This window comes from Rhipicephalus sanguineus, chromosome 3 (assembly GCF_013339695.2).
Source record: "Rhipicephalus sanguineus isolate Rsan-2018 chromosome 3, BIME_Rsan_1.4, whole genome shotgun sequence".
Taxonomy (NCBI): domain Eukaryota; kingdom Metazoa; phylum Arthropoda; class Arachnida; order Ixodida; family Ixodidae; genus Rhipicephalus; species Rhipicephalus sanguineus.
This window is the reverse complement of record NC_051178.1, coordinates 231,222,901-231,249,694: the sequence shown is the minus strand read 5'-3', so window position 1 is coordinate 231,249,694 and position 26,794 is coordinate 231,222,901. Positions and strand designations below refer to the sequence as shown.

The following is a 26,794-nucleotide window of genomic DNA, read 5'->3' as shown; positions in this document are numbered from 1 at the left end:
CGATCAGATGTTGAATGTGTCTTGGCAAAGTTCGACCGTAACGGAGCTTGAAGGCAGCTTTGCCGCAATACGAGGGTGTAATGAGGTGAAGCATATTGAAAATCTGAAGGGGTCACTTTCAATCTGACTTTGACTGTGTTTTTGGGAAGTTCGAATAGTTCGAATAGTAAAATTGCAGTGCGAATCGTATCGAATAGCAAACACTATTAGAAAAATATTCAAAATTTCGAATATTCGCACACCTCTACTTCACTTAATTGCATATTTCAGTTAGCTTATTTTTGACTGTAGGTCCCAGCTGATACCAGTGCCTTTATGTGCAACCAAACTTTCGTTATTTAATTCCTGGAATTCTCCTTCGCAAGACAATTTGAACTTGACTACTCACCTCACGGGTGTCTAGCGACAATGGTGATGACAATAATGTCTCCAATAGCGGCACTGCCAGTTCGTTCTTGGAAGCACTTAGGGTACACAGTCACTGTGCCAAACGCACGTTGTGTCCCATCATAAACCCCTTTGGCTTGCTCTACAAAGATTTCAGGGGAAACAGTAGTTCACGATGAATTATCGCAGTACGTATTTACCTGAATCTAACGTGCACGTTTCTTTAGACAAAAAGTTAGTTAAAAATATTGCTTGAGCAGTGCAACTCAGAATAAAGCTTAACCTAAACAAACTGTGTCTTCCTGCCTTTTTTGTTCCTCTCCATTCTCGTTTTTTCTCACTTTACTTCAAGATGCACATTTACCAACTTGACCAACTGTCCCTGTTCGGTAAAACTAAAAAAATGCATTCACTACAGCCTGCTGTCGGAGCCATCCTTGCACGTGTCATTGCCATTGCCATAACAACCACCACGGATGGTGACAGAATGAGCACAGCAAGATGACGATGCAGAGCTTTCTATGCGATTGCGAAAGCGCATTCCAATGATGAGTTATTTTATGCTCCAATCTTGCACATTCCTGGGCTGTTTCATTCTCTAATAAATCCAGTAGTTGTTGACAAAGCCAATGGGACTGGCCAAGTCGAGGCTGGTAAACCGTGTGTATGCTTTGCGTATCTCACGCGTCCTATGTTGCTTGCATCACAGTCGCGGGTAAATTTTATGTTTGTTGCTCAGGGCCATCAGCCAGCTCGACGCTCAATGTCTGTGTTGATGTGAGCCTCGATGAAGCGAGGGAAGGGATGTACAGTAAAGTTTCCGAACTTGTGACCATTCTGCTGGAGGAAAATTTGAAATGTCTATTGAAGCTGCCAGAAAATGCAAATTTTATGCGAGCTATAATCCTAGGTTCCAGTCTTAGTGATGACATGATGGCAGTTGAAGTCCCTTGTTTCGTTATATTCCAATTCATTATAATGAGGTTCAAGTGCACGAGGCACGCTGTAGTGGAGGGTTCCGGATAATTTTGACCACCTGGGCTATTTAAAGTGCACTGATATTGCAGAATGCAATTGGGGGTTGGGGTGGTGGGGGTTCAACCTTCCCTTTTCCCGAAATTCTTTATTCCTCTTGTATGCATATGTATTACACAAACACATATGTGTCTACAGACGCGTGAAGATGTACGCCCCTCCTCGTATGAAAACGCTGGCTATGTTCCTGTAAAAGAAATTGAGAGTACGTCACTGAGTGAGGTCTGCGAGAGCCCTAACACCTTTGTATTACCCTCTTGGTTTTGTTGACGGTTACCCCCCTGTGCTAATGCTTGGTTCCCCGGCCACTGCAGGTTCCCCAGGCTCCCCACGTGGCTGCACCAGCCCATCGGGGGGCCGGCACGCAAGCCCTGGCCCTGCGCCGTCGCCGTCGTCGCGGCGCCGGGCGCACCATAATTCAACCAGCATGGTGCTGGGATCCGGCGGTCGTCTGCATGGCCCCAGTGGGCAGCAATCTGCCACGGTGGGGGCACCCCCTGGGCAAGTACGTGCACACTCCCCCCTGCACCGTCGACACCACCGACCCCACCCACCCCGGATCACCGTTGAGGTAGGGAGGAAGGAGGAGCCCCCTCCGTGGGAGACAACACTTGACACTTCACGGGCTGTAGACCTTCTTCAGGGGGCATAGGGGAAGCTATGAGCATGGAACCACTCTTAGCGGCTTGAAATTCTCATTGAAAGGAGTGCACTGTCATTGGGATTCATTATCATTGGCTTTGAGTGAGTCAAGTGCTGCTTTTTATCGTCGTTTTCTTGTAAGTACTCTTTACCGAGTGTAGTGGGGAAAGAAAAACACTTGCATTGAATTGTTTGAAGGGTACTTGCACCAAATATTCCCTCAAGATGCTTCAAGAGGGCAAGTTAATGTCTGATCCTCTTCTTATAGGCAACTCTGGCCACAGCCAAGCAGTTCGTCATCTTTTTCGAGTTTATCTTTGCTAGAGTACAGGTTTTACAAAGTATAGTTCACTGAGCTCCCGCTTTATGTTCATCTTGAAGCCTACAGTATGCATCTATTGAGTCTACATTCTTCATTTGCAGATTGGATGCTTTGTCTAGTAATGTTTCCACTTGTTAGGGATACAAGAAAAGGATCTGGTAAAGAAGTCAGCTTTGGAGTAAAACATTATTTCGTTCCTGTTGATTTTCTTATTTCCAACATCATCTTCTACATTTATATCCTCTCTACTAACGGGTAGATAGGTTTTATGCCCATCTCGGTGCCGTCGTATGTGGTTCACGCAAGGGGATGTCCATAATAAGTGCTTGATGGTAGCCGCAGATGCTGCAGCTGTGGATCTTCTGTTTTTTTCCTTATACAGTAAAACCTCGTTAATTCAAAATCACTGGGACTGTGAAAAACCTTCGAATTAAGCGGGTTTTCGAATTAACCAAACATACAAAAAACATACATACATTTACTGAAAGTAATCAAAGGTGGTCATTTGCTGTCCCTGCTAGCTTGCGGCTTCAAGGGTTATGTTTTCCAGCAATCCCCGGTCCCAATTTTGCCGCTAAACCGGCGAAATAGCAAGCCTCTCAGCTGCCAGCACAAAAAAAAAAAGAGAAAAAAATTCCTCGTGATCAACTGAAATGCACGCCTGCGGAAAAGAAGACGTGCTTCACTGCAGCACAGTGGTGACACGCGGGCAGCATGTCACCTGCTCCTCGCAGCGTCAGCAGCGAGGAGCAGGACTGGTGACAGCTGCTAATTGCCGGAGCAACCGCCAATCGGAGGTTCGCATACATCACGAATTCCGTCAGACCGTCCTTTATTTTGCCAGAAAGAATGGGTAAATCATCACGCGCTGACGTTGCGAGAAACATGCAACATGCTGCCCGCGTGTCACCGCTGTGTTGCAGTGAAGCACGCCTTCATTTCCACAGGCGCCCATTTCAATTGACCACGAGATCGTTCTTTTTTTTTTTTTTTTTGCGCTGGCAGCTGCGAGGCTGGGATGCTTCACCTGTCACTCGTTAGTATCGCTACAGTGCATTGCCTTGTGGCTCCCAACAGCCGTCGTTTCCGTGGATTAGCGGCGAAATCGGGATCGAGACTTGGCAGATGGCACTCAAAGTTTTCGAATTAACCGGGCTGGTACTGACCGCTGCTTCAAATTATCCACTCAAATTTACATTTCAAAATATGGGACCGCAGAAATCCTTCGAATTAAGCGGGATTTCGAAATAACCGAGTTCGAATTAATGAGGATTTACTGTATCATTATTGCACAGCTGCATTGCATTTTATTGCTGAATGATCACTGCCACATCTGTCTCGGAACAGCTGTTTGGACATGCCCAGTTATTTTAACTTTTTAAAGACTTGGTCACTTGTTCCATAGTGCCAGTGCATTGTTCAAGCAAAAATTTCGATCTCATACGATGGTCTGTTCAGCTTTTTCTTTGGACACAAATTACGCCTGCCATGGTTTGATATCCCCGCTTGATTGTCAAAGCAGCTGTACTTGTAGTGCTTCAGTTTCAGCTGCCAGGGCATCGTTGATGTTACGATTAGGATTTGCCGAGTTTTACCCACACCCTGCCTTTATAATTGATAGTCAAGTGGGGGAGGGGGGGTGTTTTCATTTTGCTCAAAAACCTTCTAAGACTAACTGGTTGGCTTGGCACAGATAGCTGCTATGCTTTTGTGCATACCGTATTACATGCTGAGGAAAGCAAGCGTTTTTGAATTTTGCGTTCACTGAAGGGGGTCTACGTGCCTATAGTTGGATCAGTTTGTTTTGTGTTTGACCCTTGTTCCCAATGGGTCCTCTGTCATTTAGGCACCTGCTTGATGCTCACCTGCTACTGTACTCCCTTTGCTGCTTATGCACGCCATAGTGCTGTTGCTTTGTGGACCCGACTTGTGCGCTGGATTGCCGAGTTGCTGTACCTTTCTTGCATGATTACTGTGGCCTTGCTGCCTTGTGGATGGAAGAGATATGTATGTGTTTCTGCGAATACTGTCAGGAAATGGGCAGCACAATTTTTGCTCCATAAGTAGAGAGGTTATGAAGTCATACTTTGATATAATGAACATAAATGTGAGAAATTATGAGATGCAATTTAAGTCTACATAAATTATCTCAATTTTGTCAGAGAGTGAAGATATGCCTAACAGTTGTTGGAATGGTCTACAGTATAGTCGGGTGCATTATTGTTATTTTTTATTACTAACAGGTTAGGCTGCAAGTGCCATCAACAAAAGAAAAGAGATTGGGGGAGGGGGGACGACACAAGCGGGTTGAATGTAGGCTAACCTTAGACCATTCTTTTTCTGCGATAGATGTACCTAAGTGAAAGGCATGCCTACACGAACCAGCTTGTAAAACAAACCTAACCCATTGCTTTTTAGCTACAGCATCCTTGAACCTCTCATAATGATGAAGCCTGCTTCTCAATGTTGCATTGATTGCTGATGTGCGGCATCATCGAAATGATCATACGCGCATGCTGGCGTATCATGTTTGCACATATCGTTGTGGACTAGAGCCACCTTGACACTTTGCGCTGAGCTGCGAAGGTCTCACTCGCTGTGCATGCATTCGTGACTGGATTAAAGATTGGCTGTGCCCGGCTTGTGCCAATAGTTGAGTGAGCCACCCTGCGGGAAAGCTGACACTTTGTAACTATTTGAATGATGTATTTACAGAATCACTGAAAAATATATTAACAGTAATGTCGTTGTAATCTACAAAAGCTGCTTAATGTGCTTTCTTGAGTCATTATAAAGTGAAACCTCGTTAATACCGTATTTACTCGCATAATTTGCACACTTTTTTTTTTCGAATTCGGAGCTCTGAAGAGGGGGTGCGCAAATTATGTGGAGATTTCGCAAACACATCCGAAATAACGCGCAATATATAGTCCTAACGCGCACTGTATATACATTAAAGAAAAAAATAATTTATAGCACAAACGAAGGGTACTTGTTAATTTAGCATGTACTTTAACAAGCCAGATCCGGTCATGCACGGTCTAGCCAGAATCACTGGTTGAGAAGTTTAGCAGGGAATGACCGCCACGGCCACTGTCACTGCCCTCCCAAAGTGCATCGTCCTCGGTTCCGTCGAGTGCGTTCGACAGCCCCATCTTCTTGAAGCTCTTCTCGACAATGCTTTCAGACACGAGATCCCACGGCATAGTGATACCGGTGGACCTAAGCTCTTGCACATATTTGAAAAGGTATTCTTCAACGGCAGGAAACTTTCCTTGCTTTGGTCCTCGGAACGCTCTCCTTCTTGGTCTTGTATTAACAAGCGAACTCGTCTTCTTTACTCAGTACAGAACGTGACTCTCATTCACACTGAAGTGCTTGGCAGTGGCACGGTTCCCGTTTCCTTCGGCAAACTTTATAACAGTGAGCTTGAATTTCGCCGTATATAGTTATTGTAGCCCAGCGCAAGAGAACAGTGAAAACGTGACTGGCTGATGATGAAACCTAAACTTCTGAAACCAGCCAAGGCTGCACTGCAGTGCACACATGGCGTGGACGAAGAGAAAGAGGGGCAGCGAGGAGAAAAGTTGGCACGATTGGTCCTCGCACGCCTCCGATGCAGAAAATAGTCCGTGCCATGTCGCGTGCACGCATTCTCACGGTGGGAGAACGCTCGAGCAACCTGTGAACAGATTCGGGTGTTCGGGTACAGTCCCTAGAATATACAGCCGCCGACCGATAAATCAGAGACCGATGATTCGGACATGCTCGGTAATTTGGACAGTCGCGCGGCACCGCCGATGATCCCATAGAAGTAATGTGTAAAGACGACCAATATTTCGGACAGCTGTGAGATCTACATTCGATAATCCGGACCCTGTCCGAGACTGTCGCACACGCCGAATCGCCAGCCATTATCTCCTCCGGCACCCGTACCATACAAAGTATGGCCTCAGAGATGAAAACGAAAGCTAATTGGCGATCTATGAGGCTTTATTTAGATCGCTAATTTATGCCTCAGAGATTTGTGATTGGAAATGCCGATCTTTGAGGCACTGGTCAACTGTGGGAAATCGTATCGATATCGCGAACATCCTACATTCCGGTTCCTGTATCCCCGCGCTGCGCTGCTATCGCCGCCATTCTGTCGAATGCGTCTGCGGTAAAGCGTCTTGCGCGCGCGTTCGTTTTTATCTTGAGACTTGTTTTATTTTACGCTCTGCTGTCTCAAAAGATCTGAGTTAAATGGCGCCAACGGTGCCCTCACAGCCAGTGCCGAAGGTCGCGCCGACGACAACGAAACGTGGCAGATACAGTCAACTGCCAATTTTTCGGACGCCCGATTTCCCAGACATGCTCGAAAATTCGGACGCTTTCGTGGCACCGTCACCAGCCCCATAGACGTCAATGGTCAAGAACGTCGGAAATTTCGAACGCTAAAACTCTTCGACATTCGATATTTCAGACTTTCTGCCCAAATTGCAGGTCCGAAAGGCAATAATTGAAGCCCCCACCTCTGCCGCATCTATCATCTCGTAGGTTCAAACCAGCGCTTTCGCGAGTCGACCTGTTTGCGACAGTAGCATAGTCCGAAAGTCAGTTTTGTCGCGATGCCGAAGTGTTGTGGGGTGAAGCGGACCGGAAATTCAAAGGGGCCGCTATCACGGCGCCGTGCGGCGATGTCTTTACGGATAAGCAGTGGAAATGCACGGAGGCGTGATGGCGGCAGGTGGCAAACGCGCCAGTACGGCTAAATCGCTGACAAGCCTTACAATAAGCATCTTCAGTCAACTGCTCAATAGTGCATGTGGCCTGGTGCAGTTGCATGCGTAGTGCACGCATTTAATAGGTGAGAACCCAGACGCGCCGCGCCGCCACTCATGCTGCCTCTTTGTGCGACTGCTAAGTGCGCTGCACAGACGCGTTGCCTTCACGAACGAAACCAGCTCGTCATCGTACAGCGATCACATGACACTGGCGGAGATACAGGCGGACTTGGTTGCACGTAAGCGGAAGTGTGGGCATCAACGCATTAACAACTTTTTTCGGCCACCGGGACGCTGAAGTGTCAATAAAAGTATTTTTTTTTCTGACGCATTCGTTTTTTCGGACATTCGATAATTCGGACTTATTTACGTTCCCCGTGGAGTCCGAATTATCGGTCGTCGACTGTAGTAGTTTGCAGGTTTCTGGAGAACCACCAAGTACACATTTGCATCTCCTGACGTGCGCCATCACCGCCAACAAAGGAATAAATGCAGTGCAGTGTCACAGCAAATATTTCCTGAAGGGCCCACCACAAAGCCATTTCTTTCCTTTTGCCAAAGTGCTGAAAAGATTCTGGCACTATCGCATGACCGTCCGATAGCATGGGGTGTCGACGCCAAGTAGCATTTCGAAACTACTGCGGGGTCCAAGATACGTAGCGACTAACATACATAGGAAAAGAATGGACATAATCGGCTGTCCACGATACGTACCACAATCTGCTACTAAGCGAAAACTGACACAGTTTTCTTTAAACGTGGTACGATCACAGCGAGCCGATCATCTACTGGCTAGTTGCATGCAGCGCTTCGCCTACTCAGCACCCGCCATGACTGCCGAGCCGCTTGCTGTAGAATACGCTCACTACGCTTCAGACCGTGCACAGATACAGCAAGTAGCCTGTTAGGTTAACGCAGCAATGACGAGCTTTCTGCAAGCGATGTGCACTCTGCGATGCTCTAGCGGTCCTGGCAGCGGATGGAGGTGCGTTTAGAAAAAAGGGTGCAGTACGAACAGCGCTATGCTTGCTGTACCGTACGCGTACGTTTAGCGTGATAACGTCAAAACAGCGAGGTTTCTTGGTGCCCACGACCGGCAATGCTCATCTCTGCAACAGCGAGCTGCTTTCGTTTCTGCAAAGCGGTGCGCGCTTGAACGCTGTCCCGCACAATGAGGCGGCAGCGATCGGCTGCTCAGCACGTTAAGGTAGTCGCCTACTAAAAGTGCACAATAGGCTTAAAGTGGCCCTACGCCACACGCGTGTCCAAGCTGATGGCTGAGGATACTTACTGTTATAAGGCTTTTTGTCGGCAATAAGTCATACAGGCGCGTTTGTCGGTCGTCGTCACCCCACTTTCGCTTTTCCTATGATTACCCTCAAAGGCATGATCGCAATCGCGTGGAAGTCGGAATAATTGATCAGCCGATCTCCTCACTTTTCGAAATGACAGAAAACCGTTTGCGGCACATTGTATCGTTGGCAAGTTCAGCGGCGCTGTAAACTTATGGCACAAAAAGTTATCGCGGTACGCAGCTGGTACGCACTAACCAGTAGGCATAAGACGAACCACTACGGCTTAAGGTGGCGGTCCCACTCCGGCGGCACCCGCTCCGCATTTTAGTCATTGTTTACTGGCGCACTGTGCTTGCTCTGCTCATTGGACAAATATGAGTTGTATTGCATTAGAATGTTTACGTTCTCCGCTTTCTAATGACAGCTAGTATTGTTATCTAGTCTCGAGCGTTATTTCACGGCAATAAAAACAGTTTGAGCAAAAACCAGCGTTTTTGCTGTACAAGGCTCCGTTGTGCTGCCAGTGCGGCAAAACTGTTCAACATAACGAAATGAAATTTGCTGAGCCTTTTAATGAAGCGTTATGCAAGGTTTCTATGAAGATATATTGCCAGTGAAGCTATTAGAAAGTGATGCAGGCTCTAATAAAAATGGGCAAAACAATGAAAGTTTATGAGTAAATACTTTTTTTCTGTTCTGTGTAGAACAACAATATTTAATGGGTTTCCTGGCTATGTTGTACTTTATGTCTACACGAAGTTGCTCTGTGTTCTGATGAACAGTTCGTGAATTATTACTACTTCAATAGGGCAATTTATGGCTCTACTTGGTCAGGCATTACCGACGAAGGGACAAAACTATCCAAGCTTAAACTCTTAAATCTTCAATATTTAAGCAGCAAGCCTTTCTCTAGGTTTCTATGAAGAGAAAATTGTCGCACGTTAATTAGAAAATTTGTAGGACAACAGTGAATTTAGCTCATTTTTCTGCTGGTCGGGTTCGTGCAAATTTACTTTTTTTTTTCTTTTGGAGGTTAATTCACAACAAGTATTGCACATTTGCAGGACCATGTAGTGTCTTGTCATTACCTGTACTCACTAACTTTACGAAGCACTGCTTGAAACAAAAGATTTTCAAGAAATAATATATCTCGCAAACATTTTTTGGTGGTGGTGCCATCTGTGAAAAAAAATATCAAGTTGTTTTACGTCAGTTCCAACGTTCGTCAAAACACGGATGGGTTATTTCTCCAGACTTCTTCATCGCCACTTCTTCAGTGCACAATGTAACCGTATAGTAACCCCGTGGGGCTGCTGAAAAAAAAAGAAAGGAAGAGAGGGAGAGAGAGAAAGGAAGAAGGGAATAAAGCGTGTTGCACTGTACATCATGAATGCATAGCCAGCAGGTTAGGCTGTTGTGCCGAGGATTCCAGGAATTGCTTGGTTGCTCGTCTTTGTACTCAGGTGGTTGTAGAAGTGTATTTGAAGTACACAAAGAACCTGACCCTGCCTCCTCATATTTTTAAGGCTCGTATGACAATACTTGCTTTCTGGAAACCACGCGGTGAGTTGGCGAGTGCTTGGCAGTGTATGTGTGTTTGACTATTTCACGTGACGCCGGTTGAGCGATAGGATTAGCAGCAAAACAATTGAAACTTTGCAAAATAGTGAGAGCCCCTTGGCGTACACTTTGCAAACACCTGCAAGTTGGCTTTCCAGCAAGAAAATTTTCCTAGGAAACTCTTCGTCCCCTGACTGCTTTTCTCCGTCTAAGCGTGTTCACCCCTCCACATTCCATCACGGGCTTAGCGGCTCAGCACCAAACATACTGCAAGAATGTCACGCCTCATTGTACGTTCGCTCATGCACTGAGAGAAAGGAGGGAAACGAAAGAAAGGAAAGACATGGATTAGTGGTGAATGGGAAAATATTTGTCTGCCCTTCTGGCAGAGGCTTTCCTGGGGAAAACAAACTTGCTCGCGCATGCTCTGTAACTATTTTGCAAGCTGTCAATTATAGCGAGTCTTATTGCGCCGACTGCAGCGAAAAGTGCAGATGGCTGCACGAGCTCTGGAGCTCCCAGCCGCGCGCAACAAATCAAATGTCACGTGTCCCGACGCAAGTTTTAAAAACCCATGATTTTCAGTAGGTTACCTTGTCGTCGAAAAATGTGTTGTATTTACCAGCGTAATAATTACACTCGCGTAATGGTAACACATCCGCTTTCGCATTTTTTTTTCGAATGATCATCGTACCCTCGAAAATCACTCATATGTGACTACCATTTGGTTGTTGCAGTGCACAGCAACCCATCTAGCAGAGAGGTAGCAGAAATAAAGCTTGGACAGTGCCAAATAGTTCAACAACACGTGCAAAACTTACGCTATATGAACTAATAACCTCTACAAGAACTAAATTTAGCAATAATCTGTTTGCTCATGTAAATCATGTGATATTTTATAAGCACCTCTTACTGACCAAAGCGTTCGACGTAGCTCTTATTTACCGTCTCATTATCGATGGCCATGAACAGCTAGAAAATGAGGCGTTCACAGAATACATAGGCGCGCTCAAGCGTGTGCCTCCTATGGACCTTTTCAACGAAGGCTTTCTGGGGAGCTTCTGAATGTAGGGATGTATGTATGAGGTCAAGAGGCACATGCGCGCACTACTTTTACAGTCGAATCAAAACTGGTGACAGCGGGGACTTCTCTAATTACTATGCACGTGCGCAGAGTCCGGGCTGTTCCACGCAAGCCAACATTGCCGGTGTTCAGGGCCAATGTCAAACTTTCTCGAGAAGTCCCCGAACAAACGAACGGTCTTCTGTCTTTTTTTAACCACTTTATTGTAAATAGTTTTTCCCTTCCACGAGAGTGAGGGGGCACCTCTTTTCTGGACAGTTGAACGGGAGTACAAAGGCTCTGGGCTGTGCATCTTTTTTTCTTGGGGAACGGGAGGGGGGGGGGGGGCCATCAGGCACATTTGCAACATCCCAAAGGAGCATATAGCAACAGTGCACCCCTAAAAAGAAGAGGTTAGTTGCAACAGGTGCAGGCTTTTCGCCACCGCATGCTACGACGGTGAAAAGCACATTTTGCTCCTTTTTTCTAGACATGACCGAGTGGTGTCGTCTGGTGTCTCAGGAAAGAACTACTCGCAAGATGGCGACCGTAGAACCGCCACCTTAAGCAGTCAGCGAATGCATTAGTCTCTATGAGGCTCGGTCAGGGATTCGTCGCAACTACGTTTTAACCGTTAGTATGTTTAAAGCGGGTACGTATTAACGAGGTTTGACTGTACTTTAAGAATTATGATGTTACTAGTATGTTTGAACACAGTTCTGTCTCTTCTTAGCTGAGATGAGTAATCTTGGCACTGCATGCTCATTCTTAGGCTCCTCCCAGAAAAGCATCTGTTAAGGTTTTCTGCCTGCATGCTCTTTAGAGATGTCTGTGCTCTTAGTTAAGCATCGCTGTATTGATTAAATTTTTGGGAAGGGCCAAAACTGTTTTATGGTCATGAGGCACTGTTATGAGGTCATCGTATTGATATCAATGTTTGAATGTTCTGAAAACTCAGACTACATGGACCTACAGAGCTTTTATCTGCTTACTTAACCTGGAGCTTTGTTGAAGCGTACGTTCATAGCAGCTTTTGTTGCAACATATCCTAGTTGCTGCAGTCTGCCAGCGTCTGTCTCATTCTTTGGTTAACATACGTAGAAATCTTTAGGTTGCCTTTTAACACCTTCAATTAGTTGCAATAGCACGTGGTCACTGTATGTGGTTACAAACATCTGGATCTGTTTGGCTGTCCCAGCTGGGTCAAGTCTGTGTGTGGGATTTTACTTTTAAGTCGGGACTGTCCCGCTAAATTTGGGACGACTGGAGGCTCTATGCATCCCTGTGAATTTAGAACATGTTGGCTATACTTATGGCAGTGACCACTACTAAAGTGTACAAGCTGTGCCATGGCATGACCGTGGTGGACGGTACACTAGATCAACTAAATGGGATTGAAGTTGTTGATTCAAAGGAAATTGAAAAAAAAAAGAGAGTTTGCATATTCTTCCCACAGTTATTACAAGAAAGGTGAGAGGCAAGACACTCAGCACTGTGCCTGACTATTTCTAATGTGCATGCCAAGTGCTTGCCTGTGAAAAATGAAGCACACCACAACCTAAATGGCAACTATGAGGCTGTTGCATCTGTAATATAGCACATTGGTCACATTTAAAGAAAACTAAATTTTAGTATACCTGAAGGTTGCGTAATATTGGAAAGCAGGGTTTGCTTCAGTCCCAGTCCCTCTAACAGAGAGGCGTGACATCAAGGCTATAATGATTGCACCCCTGAATTCTGTTAGCAAAATTTAATGATTGTTGAGCCTGATTACGTTCATGGTAGTCTACCTAAAAAGTCCAACCTACAACTTGTTAGAATTCTCGATACTCCATAATTCTTCAAAAAATTTTATTTTGTTTAATGATCACAACCTTCAGTATGGCTCATTTAAAATGAAAGTGTGATCATTGTGTGAGTAAATACGGTAGCCATGCCACCTTGGCATGCTCCCATACAAACTTATATTCGTGACAATAGATGGTTGATATAGAAAAATATTTTGTCTTTTATTCATTTGTAAGGTAGTGAAAGTATATTTCAGCATTCGTGAGCTCTTTTTGACAGAATTGAAATGAAAGTGGCCCATATTTGCAATTTTAATGCAATACATAAATGCCGAGAGAATTTTCAAAGAGCTGTTGCATAGATTTAGCTAGTGCACTGCCATCGGTGTCCCTTTAAGTTTCAAGGCAGGGAGATTTTGTGCGAGAAGCAGGTTACTGAAATATCACACCTCTGCTGACGCTTCTGCTGCCTGTTTTCAAGTGTATTGTGATCCTTGCCTGCTCTGCATGATAGTGCATTTGCACGCACGCAAGCACGTGTTGTTCTGGCAGGGGACTTGGCGGGACGAAAGCATTCCATGTCACACAAGTCCCCACTCTCTGCCATTAACACAGAGGATGGTGGTTTACCAATAACACTGGGCTCTTTGTGTCGAAGGGGCTCTTTCTCCTCTCCATACTGACCTTCCCGTTCTCCCTCCTGTGCCAACCGCGCGCCTGTAATGCCGTTACGCTGCAAGGCGCCGTCTGCTTTGTGGCTGCAGAAGTGCTCCCTTCGCTAACGGCCGCTGAGGAACATCGCCCTCCGCTTCTTGTCTCGTGAGAATTGTGAGATCTTCAGTGCTTTGTGTTTTGAGAATGCGAGTGTTTAGTTTTCTACGGCACACAGTTTGGAAGCAACATTTAACATCTGCCACTAAGTTAGTGATCATTTCTGTAGTTTGACCTCTTGCGAGTTCCTACATTAAAGAAAAAGACATTTTTGCGAGGGGTGTGCGAATATCAAATTTTTCGAATACGAATTGAATACGAATATCCACCTTCGAGTATCGAATCGAATATCGAATATCAAAGGAAAAATGCCTCCACAGTAACAATATTTTATTTAACATGTAGCTATTTGAAAAAAAAAAAAAACATTAACAGCCTGACTGGCAACATAACATACACTGCTATCTCCAGAACACAATGTCCAGGCTAGCACAATGCACATCACAACACAATCAAATATCACGGCACAATGAAAGTAATGACTAGATGTTATCATGAAGAAATATGAGTTGCTCCACATGATCAGGCAGCAGGCGCTCCCTTCTAACAGAGACAACCCTGCCCCCCTGCCACTGAAAAGGCACGCTCGCTTGGAACAGGAGTGGCTGGTATAGGGAGGTACATGGGGCAAAGCTTTGCCAGACTGGGGTATCTGAAGGTGCCTACAGTTCGCCACCAGTCACATGGGCCACTGTCTTTCTTCAGAAGTGGTCCCGCATAGCGAACGCGAGTGGTAGTGCGGCACGTTATGGCCGCATAATATTGAAAATGTACTGTTACATGATCGCCAACAGCGCTGCACGTCGGAGGTGCACCAGCAATAAATCATATGTATTGGGGCGCTCGTCGCAGGCAGATATCGTGCCTTCGTGTACTTACGGTGTGTATCGCTCCTCTCAGCAACGTTTTTGCTATACGAACGCAGCAGAAATGTGGAAGACGAGTTATTTTATGCATGATAATCAAATTGCATATTCGCATTTTTTGAATATTCGAAGATATCGAATATTCGAAACTTTCCGAAGACACGATTTTCGAATCGAATACGAATATTTCAAATAAAATATTTGACGAATATTCGAAACTTTCGAATATTCGCACACCCCTAATTTTTGCACCTTGTGTGGGAATACATGTACTTGCTCCACCCCTGTTGCCTCCTAGTCAAGAAACATTCGTGAATACTATAGCACAGCTGAAGGAAAGAATCGGTAAACAAAAACTGTTGTTGTATACGAAACTTCAGCTACACAGTACTCACTGATCTGAGGAATATCTTTCTCTCTACAGTATTTCATTGTTTGTGTGTGCTTGTGGGTCTGTGTGTGCATGTACGCATATAACTCTGCTTCGCATAAGTTCAAAAGAAAGCAAGAGCCAAAAGCTTGCTGTGATATGCATCGGTGTTCTAAATGATGTTTCTGCAGAAGTGTTGGTCAAGTTTTTTAGCAAGACATTAAGCTACAAGTATTGGCTGGCTTCAAATGTGCAATTACATGTCTCCATTAATCATAATGATAATCCATGTCAAATATTATTGTCAGTCATTTGGTCAATTCATAACCACTTCTGAATTTGCTTTTGCTGCGCTGTTTGGTCAAGAAAATTATCATTCCATCTCGAATTCCTGTTATTTAGTAGAATGTGCGACACATGCCACTGGAACATGCGGTGTGTATTTGTGCATCACACATAATAAGTAATGCTTGAGTGGTGGAGACTGTCCTTTTGTAGTGCACTCATCTTCTGTGCTCTGTCTATTTGTCAGCACTGTAGTTAAAAATGCTGGAGTATATGCTGACTTGCCAAACTCGATAAACTACACTACTAACAAGTTAAACCCCAACAATTAACATGTTCTTATGTTACTGTTTGTTACTGTGGCTGTGTTCCAATTCTGGACAGCATCGTAGACGGTCTACACTGACAGCTTAGAAGACAGCATCGAGGTCATGTTGTCCGACAAATGGAACGCGTCTAGAAGACGGCTACGCGACGTGATGCCACCTCGCGTCGAGAAGAGAAAGCTAAGAAAAACAAACGTAAATGTTCTTTCTTTAGCCTCTTTCGTGTTCAAAACTATGAAAAAATTAACGTAGCTTACATTGAGCGCCTGGAAAAGCGCCTACTGGTGTACAGACGACCATACCGGCGAGATCCGAGCTACGCGAGCATTGCGCTGAGCCGCCATCTTGTTTGGACTGCAAAGTAGCCTGCATCGTTTTTGTCTTTCTCGAAGCTGTCTATTTTGCTGGCTACGTGAGAATTGGAATGGGACTTAAGATGGCCGCTGTCCACTTAGCTGTCTATTTAGCCGTCTACGGTGAGTATTGGAACACACCCTGTTTCTGATATTTAGTGTACACTCATTCTGAGACTGTGCCGTAGTGCTACTGAGCGTGCGTTTTCCTCAGTGTTAAAGTGCATAACATTTAAAAGGCTTTTGGATGCGTTGCAGATGAAGTGCTCGATGCTTTAAGAATTGCAGCCATTCACATTGATGTCTCTTAATGTAATGTGTGAATGGTTATGGTAGGTGTCATCACGGGTATCAGTTGACTTGTCTTTTTCTTCACATATTGGTTTTAACTGTTTGAGAGTTCGTTCTGTGTCCAGGCAGTTGCACATTTTAAACAAGAGTTCTGACATATGCTTTTTGAAGCTGGCAAAGTGGGTCAGAGAGGCAGTAGTCTTAAAGGGACCGACAACTGATTTTTCTCGACCCATTTTTTGACGGCGTGACAGAAAGCTCACCCTTCGCAGTGTTTGTAGCTGCAGTAGTTAATCCCAAAAGCACTTAGTTATTTTACAAGCAGTATTTTTCGATATGAAAGGCTCTAAACACGGATGCACCTTTGATGCTGAGAATTGATAGTGATGCCGCCAGCCCTTCTCGTGATTTGTGAAAACTATCGTTGGTTCGGCTTTCGCAAGAGTTCCTGTAACTATGCTTCACCACCTTTATTTATAGCTTTTCAACTGTTTTTGAAAATAACAAGCTGCTACAATAAGATGATGTGGCCTTATACACCTTCCCTGTATCTGTAGCGCGTTTTGTGCGCATGCGTCTAAGGTTGCCTGCGCCTGTGTCATGGGTGGCTTGTCCCGGTGTCGTTACTTTCTCGATGTACGAGCCAAGCCAAGTCACCGAAAACGTCACTACGCATATGCGTGGCCGCGCCGAGTAGCAGCGTGCGTCATATCTGAGACGAAGTGTAGGTAGCGAAACTATGTCGCTTCAAAATGATCAATACGCGCTGACGAGCATGGGATCATTACGTCACGTGAAGGCAGCGCCACTTTAATGCATACTACTAACGCAGGCCTATACACTGAAACCTCACTATAACAAAGTCGCATTTGACACGAAAATAACTTTGCTATACCCGAAAATTCGTTATAAGCGTACATTCGTACCACTGTAGCTATTACCAAGGCTATATTCATTTACTTTGTTATAACCGATAATTCGTTATATCCGTGTTCGTTATATCGAGGTTTGAGTGTATGTACATTTTTATGGAGTAATACTTTTTAATATAAAGAAACAAACAATATTTCAATACTAACAAAAAAATCGTCGACCGCGTACAGCAATCAACGGTCATGTGGCCGGGTTCATCGGATCATTCATGTTTTTGCCGCCAGAGGCACCACAGGTCATTTTTCGGGACTTTCAATTAAGAAATAAAAATATAAATTCATCTCTCACGAAAAAAACAGGGTTGGTTTGAGTCAATGCCACGGACAATCTTTCCATCAGTGAAGTCATCTCATTTCATGTTCTGTACAGTTGTTGGTCCCTTTAAAAAGACAGTGTAGAAGAGCTACAGATTGAGCTGGATTTTTAAAGATATGCATCACCATATAGAGAGGCTTGGTAACCTAGATATTTAATGTAGGAGATAAGAGTGGCTGAGCCACACTAGCGTGAAGTTCACGATTTTGACAGCCTCCATTTTGGACTTGTGGTGACTGTTGTGCGGTGTCCTTGACTTTGTTGCGTCCAACATGGTTCATCTTGCTTTCATAACTCCTGCGTATCTCGACGAATCCTCACTGAGCATGCATGCGTTTGCACAGTGTTTATCAACATGCGTACTTTACATAACTTGTTTTATTGCGATAGCAATTGTATGGACAGCCTCGGCTGGTTTTTGCCGCCGCCGTCATGCACCGTATATGTATAGGTATGTATATATATATAGAAGCCCCAAAGAAAAATAATTCAGAAAAATGCTTCCGAAGTGCGGAATCAAACCAGCTACCTCTCGCTCCGCAGTGCGTGGCGCTAACCACTACGCCACAAAGCGTGGATCCTTCAGAAAGCTAACGGCGAGTGTTATATACTCACCCTTTACCGCTGGCAGGACTCAGAGACGGCAGGCGCTTATAAGCGTTTCTTCATTACCAGCGAGATGGCGTGAGGAGTGCAACGGGCGCGTTTAAAAGTTGTCGACAAGCTCGCTCGCTTATTCTAATATTTGCGCAGGGAGAACTTTGCCCTTCCGCTGTCTGCTCATGCGGTAGTTGCTGCCGGGAGGTAGATATTTCTGCAGCGTAGCAGTGCGTCCATCATGGGTTGCTTTTCTTGCTATCGCATTCATTGCTTTGCCCTTGCAGCGAAACTGACTTTTTTTAGAAATGAGAACCTGAACTTGGAAACACTTTGATTCATATACTGGGTGTGATTGGCCCAAGTATGCTAATATATACTGTGAAATATATATGCTGTCACACTGATGTCATTTGCACCACAGTTTGGGCATGTTTTTTGAAAGAGGAAACTGGCCTTCATTGTCTGCGTCATTCTCTGTGCTTGTTAACATTTTCACATCGCAGTAATAGAGGTGGAGTGTTGTGAGGTTCTTGTAACGGTCTGAGCTGGTTTGGTATGCTTGAAATCAAGAGGTTGTACCGCTTCTTCTCCCCTGACAGGGCCTTACCATGGACACGAACGCACTTTCCTTGGATGGATATGGGGGTAGTTCCCAGCAGGCACAGCAGCAGCAGCAGCGTCAGCAGCAACATCAGCAGCAGCAACAGCATCAGCAACAGCATCAACAGCAGCAGCATCAGCAACATCAGCAGCAGCAACATCAGCAGCAGCAACATCAGCAACATCAGCAGCAGCAACATCAGCAGCAGCTGGGCTACTACCAACCGCATTCACCACAGGTTCTCGGACAGAATCCCGGATCTCCTCTGGGTTATCCCCCCTCATCACCTACCCTATCCCAAGTAAGTGACCACTTGCAAGTTGCAAGGTTTCTGTCGGCAGTTTCCATCATCTTTTTATTCTTGTAACTTTGAGGTATATGTGGTTTTGGAAATGTAACGAAACCAGCTTGTATTTCTCATCTTGAGGCTGTGGTTGCGATTGGCAAGGAGAAACACTTGGAGTGGGAGCACAGTATCCTGTTCTCAAGTATGGTAGGCAGTCATGAATCGAAGGGGTTCACTTTGCTTTCTGAAGCATGCTTAGTAAGCTGGATTGCATGTTAATTGCTATTTTTTTTTACTTTCACTTTCCTTCTGACTAATCTTTTTCATAAGTTATGTCAGCGCCTCCTCTATTTTTCTGTGCCTGGGCGAAGGAGCGGAGCGCAATGGGAACCAACCGTCGGCGTTAGTGCGGCTTTTAGCCGCCGGGCGCCGCCACCGTAGTAGACCAGCCGTCACGTCACTCGCAGAAACGAATTCCGTGGCTGCATTCGAAGCTGCTATATAGTTCAGTTTTCGGCTGTATTCGCATTGTTTAAAGTATAATGAAAACTTGTAAACTGGAATCATGAAGCACTTGTCGTTCTGGGCAACCAGCCCATTTCGAAGGCATGTGTCTTTCTCAGCTATTTGACCGAGATGCTCGCGCGTCGTCTGCTAGCCCGATTCCAGAGAACGCATGCCAGTGATGCGCGGAAAATTGTTTTATCACCGTTACGTTCGCTTGACTGAGAGTCTGTTATTGACTGTCTGAAAATCGATTTTCGAAAGCAGCGTTTGCCAAGAGCTAATACTGAAATCTTGAGCACTTAAAGTTCCCCGATGCGTGCTACCGTCTACTGGTGTAGCACACTATACGCAAGCCATGAGTTCATGCGCTAAATAGCATGAAATGTCACTAAGCTGCTTCCAGTGACAATGTACATAATGATTGTCGGTTGTTTCGCCGGTAGCGCATGTAGTGTCCATGGGCTCCGATTTTTCAGCTTCGGGACCTAATGTCAGCGCTGCATGCACATGGCGGCAGTCGCGAAGCAGCGTTGCTACTGGTACTACATGCATTCGTTGACTATTCGGACGCAACACGGTCACGTTTAGGGATACTTGCCATGCTTGATTCAGTTGTTACCTTGGGCTGCAAACGTGAAGGGTAGTCTGCAAAGAGTGACGCTACTGCATCCTTCATAAGCCGCCGCTTCTTATATTGTATGAAATCTTCGCGTCATAAACGACGGCTGCATATTCTAGTGTAGTTTGAAGATGTATTAGGAGACCAATTATCCCGCCTAATTACTGCAAGCCACCTCTACCGAACACCAGCGGCTGCTGGAATTTCATGGAACGACAGCCGAACAGTGTATTAAGGCGAAAGCCGTAGGTGCCTCATCAAACGCGAAAGTTGACCGTCGGTGGCGTTAGCACGAGTGACGCAAAAATAATTACGTGATGACGTCATCATATGACGTCACAGATCATAAAATTTTGCGACATCGTCGTGACGTCACATAACGTGACGTCGTCATATTACATCTTCGCTTGGTCAAAATGGGACTATCACGGAGGCAGTGCATGCCTCCGCTGATGTGCAGAAAGCCTGCACTGCCTCCGATCCTTCAGGCTGTAAGAGAACCACGTTAGGCGCAGAAACATCTCAGAGGGAGGTAGGAAATGTTCAATATATTGACTGGAAGAAAAAAGAAGATGGCTATCGCCTTTCAGTCATCTTAGATGAATGCATAAGGGACCCTGTGAGATTTTTTTTCTTTATCAGTAAAGGGAAATAAAAAAAAGGCAATCGTGATTTCTTTCAGTTCCGTTTGCAGAGTGGAACACAACAGTATGACATACTAATTGGCATTGGGGTGGTTGCAATAGGCTGAAATAGGCTGAAATAGAAAATAAAACGCGAAAACTATCAAACTCGAGTGCTAGTATCGAACCGGCAGCACGGCCTGACAGTCTGCCTGTGGAATACTTACAGCGGGGATGGAAAGACACGCGAACGTGCAGCATCTGCATTCTCTGCTGTTTCGCATCTACTTTCAAGTGGTTATAGCCTCGATGATTGATGAGAACACAACGTCATCCATGACACATTAAAAGACCATCTAGCATCTTTTTACTGTCACCACGGTTAGAGCGTGATGAAAACAGCGCGCCGCTATGTTCGCGTTTCTTTCCATCCCCCTGTACATGTGAAAGCCTGCAAGAAGCACAAATGCAATTAAACTCGGATGCATACACGAATTCGTGAGCTTCATGATAGGCGCGGCCGTTCAGCGCCAGCTTCCCGTAGTCTACTTGCACAACGCCACCACGCGGCAGCGGCGAGCGGACGCGGAGCGCGCGCTCGACGGCCCGAGGAGAGCGTTCGCCCAGGCACTGAAAAATAGAGGAGGCGCTGGTTATGTGGGATGAGCAGTGTCTCATTGCCTTAACAAAAAAAAAAAAAAAAAAAAAGAAAGAGAGAAAGAAAAAAAAAGAAGCATACACTGAAGGTTTCTTAAGATTCTGCTTTGGTATGCTCCTGCTTGCATGACAGAGTCGAACACCGTGCATGTTAAGAGTCCCTGAATGATCTTGGGATGGATATCAGCCATCTAGAGGTCTGCTCTGCCAATTTTTGTTTTGTGCATTCAATTCTGGCTTGTTCGAGCACTCAAAAGCATGCTTCTTCATTGCAAGTCCATTGATTTCTGCTTTGCTTGCTTACATCTGGCAAGAGGTGAGGGCATGTTGCCATGACAGTACTGAACCAAGTGCTGTTGGTTAACGCTAACTGCCCTGGCTTGCAAGTCTAGCCATGCACAATGCCTGGAGTGTGCATTGAGGGATGTGATGCTAATGGTCATTAACAAAAGCTGCACATGATGAGCTTCTTTGGAGTGCCTTTGGAGGCTTTATAGCTTGCTGTGAATACTGGCACATCTTTTTTATGTTTCTTTGTGTAGTTAAAGCATTGCTAAAAAGTATGGTTAAAGGGCCCCTCACCAGGTTTGACAATTTTGAGCTGACGAGCGCAATCCATGCACTAGGCGTTCACCATTACGTCTGCCAAAATTTGCAACGCTACGCGCCGCGTAAATGGGTCAAATTTCAAGCTGAACGCTGCTTGCCCTTCTTCTCGCGTCCACGCGCCCAGAGAATGAGGGGATGACGTGCATGAGAGAATGGCCCTACGTAGATAGTAGTGCTGTGACGTCGCTCCTCTACGTAGACGAGTGTGCTCTGACGTCGCCAACAGTAGCACGTGACACTGCGATAATTATTTGACACGACGAGTAGTTTTTGTAATTTGTTGCTTGAGTGGATGAATAAAACTTGAGAGCAATAATAAAACACACAAACGGAATGTCTGCGTTTTCTTTTTTTAATTTTTACTGCGAATCGCAGCGAGATTCGAGACTAATCTACCTCCGTTTCGCACGCGTTCGTGTTCTCGCGCTTTGCGCATCGTGCAGACGCCACCCTTTACAACGAAACTAATATTCTACTGCGTTCCAGCGCTCATTAGGCTCATTTATCCTCCCGCGTCTAACTAGGTGTTTATGCGGCACACCGCTAGTCTCGCGTCCGTGCAAATGTTGCAGCTTTCGTGCTCAGTAATAGGTTGAAAGCCAAGTGATCGGCGAGGGCGCATTCGGCATAACTTGCAGAGATGAAGCGCAAAGAACGCCGCCACAACACCGCTGGCGTCTCGGGGGCTCGGGCTGGTTCGGGCGCGTCATGCGCTCGTGACATTCTGTGCGCATGACGTGTTCATGCGTATGCGTTATGTGATCCTTCCGCTCGCGTGCCGAAGAGGGCAGGGAAGGGATTTGGCTTGCGAAGGCTACGCGGGGCGAGCGGCGAGGGTTTGCAGTTCGTCTCCTCGCATCATGGTTTCGCGCCGCTACAAATTATTGTTTTTCTCAGCTTCTAACCGACCGATTAGAAAAATTCTTGTGGCATAATGCTCTTTATTGGGCTCGCAACAACTTGCAATGTGTAACTAAAATTCGTTAGGTCACCTGGTGAGGGGCCCTTTAAGGGGCAGCAGTGCCTTGAGAATGGCTGCCTGCAGGCAGAAAGGGGGTGAGAAGGGTTGGGGGGTGGGGGGGCAAGCCTCGACGTTTGTAGGTGGGTGAACATCCTTATACTTCTTGGGACTTTTGCCTGAACGTCTACATTCGCCAACCGATAATTTGGACTCGACGGAGACACAAAATTCTCAGTAATGAAAAGTCTGAAATAACGGATTCATGAGAAAATAAGTGATTTTATTGCACAAGTGGCCAATAACGGCTTGCCAGTGCGTTGACGTATGCGCACACGCTTGCAAGTGATCTGGTCAGACTTGTACATAAAAAAACAAAGTGTGTGTGATTACTTAAATGTAGTCAGTTGCATTTTTTGGGGAGTTTTGTAAATTATCATTCGTTTCTTTTTTCTTGGTAGGGCCTACTGCAATTCAACAGCTTTCTTCAGTAACCAGTTACATGTAACCAGTCAGTATTTTGTTGACAAGACAAGATATAACGGGTGACACAGCTTTGAACACTTCAATTTTGCGAGAACAATTGAAAGAATAGAATCATTCCATGCAACAGCCTTGCGGATGCACATGTTAAAACAGGCAAACCTAAGCACTTACATTTGTCTCCTTATTTGAACTTTACAGCCAGTGTTGACCAACAGTTTAAAGTGGCACACTTCTGTGGCTTGATAGTGATGCCCACTTTGCAAGACAACAGTGGGAAATCATGCCTGAACATTTTTTCAGTTTTTCATTGGCCCACTATTGTGAGGAAGGTCATGTATAAGTGATTGATTACATTTTATCAATTGCTGATTGTAATCACATTTTATTGCTTTCATAGCCATTTGTCGCTATAATCAGCTGCATCTTCGAATGAAGTACTAATTGTAATTGATTACTTTGTTTTGGCATAATGTACAAGTCTGGACAGTTCGTATTTCGGCCATTGTCATGCTGTTGCTACAAATAGATAAAAGCATGACCTTATCATGCACCAAATCTCTATTCCTTGACTAGTTGGAACAGGGGCCAACTGTCGTGGGTTCATTCACAACAGTCATTGTCCAGCACTTCCATTGTTTCATTGCCACTCTTGTTGGCACAGCTGTCAAGCGTGTGCATAGTTTGCAGCATTTGAAGCTGTGTGATGATCCTAAGTGACATAATATTTGTGACACATTTCAGCAGCCCAATGAGTTTCCCAAGATTGTGTTGCTATTTAAAGTGTAAATAAACAAATACTAGATGTGTAGAACACGTACTACACTCTGAAAACACAATCTCCACGACATAGCAGCTTGGCTAGGCTTGCCCTGCAATCTTGGTGTGGTTGGCACTGCATAGGCGTCTGGTTCCGAGGAGGCACTGGTGACATAACAAAACAGCAGTGTTGCATGGTGGCTGAAGTAGCAAGCAGTCATAAAGGCAGCGTCCAGGTTATCAAACAACACGCTTAATGTGTAAGAAATTCTGGCTGTCCTTGCACGTGATTTTCATGGGAGGAGTGGTGGTGCTGTGAAGCTCTATGAGCAATCAATCGTCCCCATTATCGGCGTCCAAATTATTGGTCGGCGACTGTAATAGGGAAGTGTCTCTGTGATGAGCATCAATTTAGCATTGCGCATTTATTGTATCACATTGCCAGTTATGTTGCTTCTCTGCATAGGCATCACTCAGATTCCTTGGCATAACACAAAGAGTAAGCTTAGCAAACTGTGTGTGCTCTTCATTGAGGCACCATACATCAGGGGTAGCATTATTGAACTGCTGGCGTGAAACAGCTTGTGTTACATAAATGTTGCTACAACATAACATGTTGTAGCAGTTAAGTTTATCATTTTGTCTTCCAAATTCTTATCATTCCACTGTAATCAGTGTGAGTGCTTTATAAAGATACTAATGGGAAACTAATGTCACTAGTAGTGATGTGTCCGTAGTATCTTGCTAGCTGCGAGTTGGCTGCCTCTCAGTGGACACACTGACCTCCTCTAACCTTCCAGTGAACATTATGTGGAAGAGCAAGCTACTACGTGGGTCTTTGAAAGCATGGCACGGTAACATCTTAGGTGGGCCAGCTGTATAATGTTTAGGCATACACATTTGTTTGTTTGCAGTGACCCTCCACACCTTGGGTCCTAAAGGGAGGTAGCAGCAGCTGCAAGCTTGGCGCAGGCCCTGAAGGAAATACGTTAAAACCGAAAAACTGACCACTGAACTCAGTGTCAATGGGACACCAATACATGGGAACACGTAGTGGGTTTTAAAAACAATAAAAGGAGGAATCGCATGTTTGCTACATTTGTGCCAATTTGTTTGCTTACTGCACCAACGCTGCCCTTGGCGTACGCTTGGTGTGCTGCCTTTGTGTGAAATCTGTCCTTTTGCATGAAATAACTGCTTCCTTGTAGCCTGCAATCTGCTTGGCTTTCTCTTTTTTTTTGTTTGCTGTTGCTTGACCGTAACCTTTGTTGCTTCGAGAGCCTTCCATTAAGTGTAGGAGACAGTACCTTATACAGTCGCTGACCAAATTTATGGACGCCGAGATGGCACCAAAAAATGTCAGAAAAGCCGGGCAGCCTGGGAAAAAAATGAGTTTAGTAATTTTTCTACATTGCTAGCAGCGTGAAAAATTTGCTTGTAGACTCAGTGTTGGGCCTCACTTTCGAAGTGATATCCACCTTAAATTTTACGAAGGTAGATACTGCAGAGGCGTTTCACATGCTGCCTTTACCCTGTGGTTATTGTCGTCATCACCATCATCATCATCGTTACTGTCATTCAGTGAAGAGACTGCCAGGGCAATTACAATGGTTTTGGCTATATTGCAAAAGTTCACCTCAGAATATGTCTGCTTACCTGGGAGCTTACCCTTTTTTCTCCTGTAAGCATGCAGGTGAGCCTCCTAGATACACATGCAGCAGTTGCTGGCAGTTGCTCACAAATCCAAACATCTCTGATGAAATGGCCAGCAGTCTGTATTGTGTGTCTAATCCCAGGCTTGAACACTGATTAGCTACTCGTAGGAACCTCACTGACTAATGGTAAATACTTGTCATCGTCACTTGCTGAATATTCCTTGGGCCGTTAGGCCTAACTAGCGCTAATTTCTGGTTGGCAGAAGTTAGGCGCCAAGTCAGTGCATATCTTATTTTAACAGCCACTCAGTGCTCGGAAGGTTGTTTGAAAAAATGTGCAAGGCAACATAGTCCACCCTAAATTTTGATTGCCACTATTTAGTACATTGGTTTTGTGGAGTGAGTGATGGTGCTGGAAACAAAAGAAAAGTTGGGCGTCCAAAAAATTGGTTGACGACTGTATAAGACAGAACACAACATGATCATTGACTGTTAATAAATTTTATTATAAAAACGCATTTAAGATACATTTGCAATCTTCAATTTGTGCATCTTTATGCAGAAAATATATTCTATATTTATAATGGCAAAATTGTGATTAGATGGTCTTTTTACAAACACACAATCGTGCATGTACGCACACAATTTAATGCTAGAAATGTAGCTTCATGCTAGCTTGAGTCACTGGCTACGTGCTCAGACAAAGGGCAAGTGCTAAAAGTTAATGGGGTGGTGCCACCAAATTTGTGGCTTGTGCGTTCTTTGCTGTAAGCGTTTCCTATAGCTCCAGGAAGCATGATGCACGCACCAAGATTCATGTATTCTAGCTAAATAACTTAATATCGCCTTTCGATGTGGACAACATTCGGTTTCAGTTTCTGGGCGCCGAGGTTGGGCAGTGACGTAGAAGTGTAGGAGGCTTGGTCACGTGACCACACAAGGCTGTGACGCACTTAGCCAGGAAGCGATCGAAACTCGGCGAGCGATGTAGCAACCGATGCTTTGCCGGTACTATAGTGAACTAGAATATATTCTAGTCCACTACAGCCGGCACGTACGTTGCGGAGGTG

The 26,794-nt window shown here is 45.1% G+C and overlaps 1 protein-coding gene across 1 annotated transcript in view; it reads left to right on the top strand.

Annotated features, from left to right (window-relative positions):
- LOC119388378 (CREB-regulated transcription coactivator 1) overlaps positions 1–25,165 on the top strand; it is a gene marked incomplete in the record, with an annotated part of 40,852 nt that extends 15,687 nt beyond the window's left edge. Inside the window, 3 exon segments of the mRNA XM_049413930.1 lie at positions 1,737–1,993; positions 18,567–18,869; positions 24,984–25,165. Coding sequence (XP_049269887.1) covers positions 1,737–1,993; positions 18,567–18,869; positions 24,984–24,986 — 563 coding nt within the window.
- Positions 25,166–26,794: the final 1,629 nt, after the last annotated feature.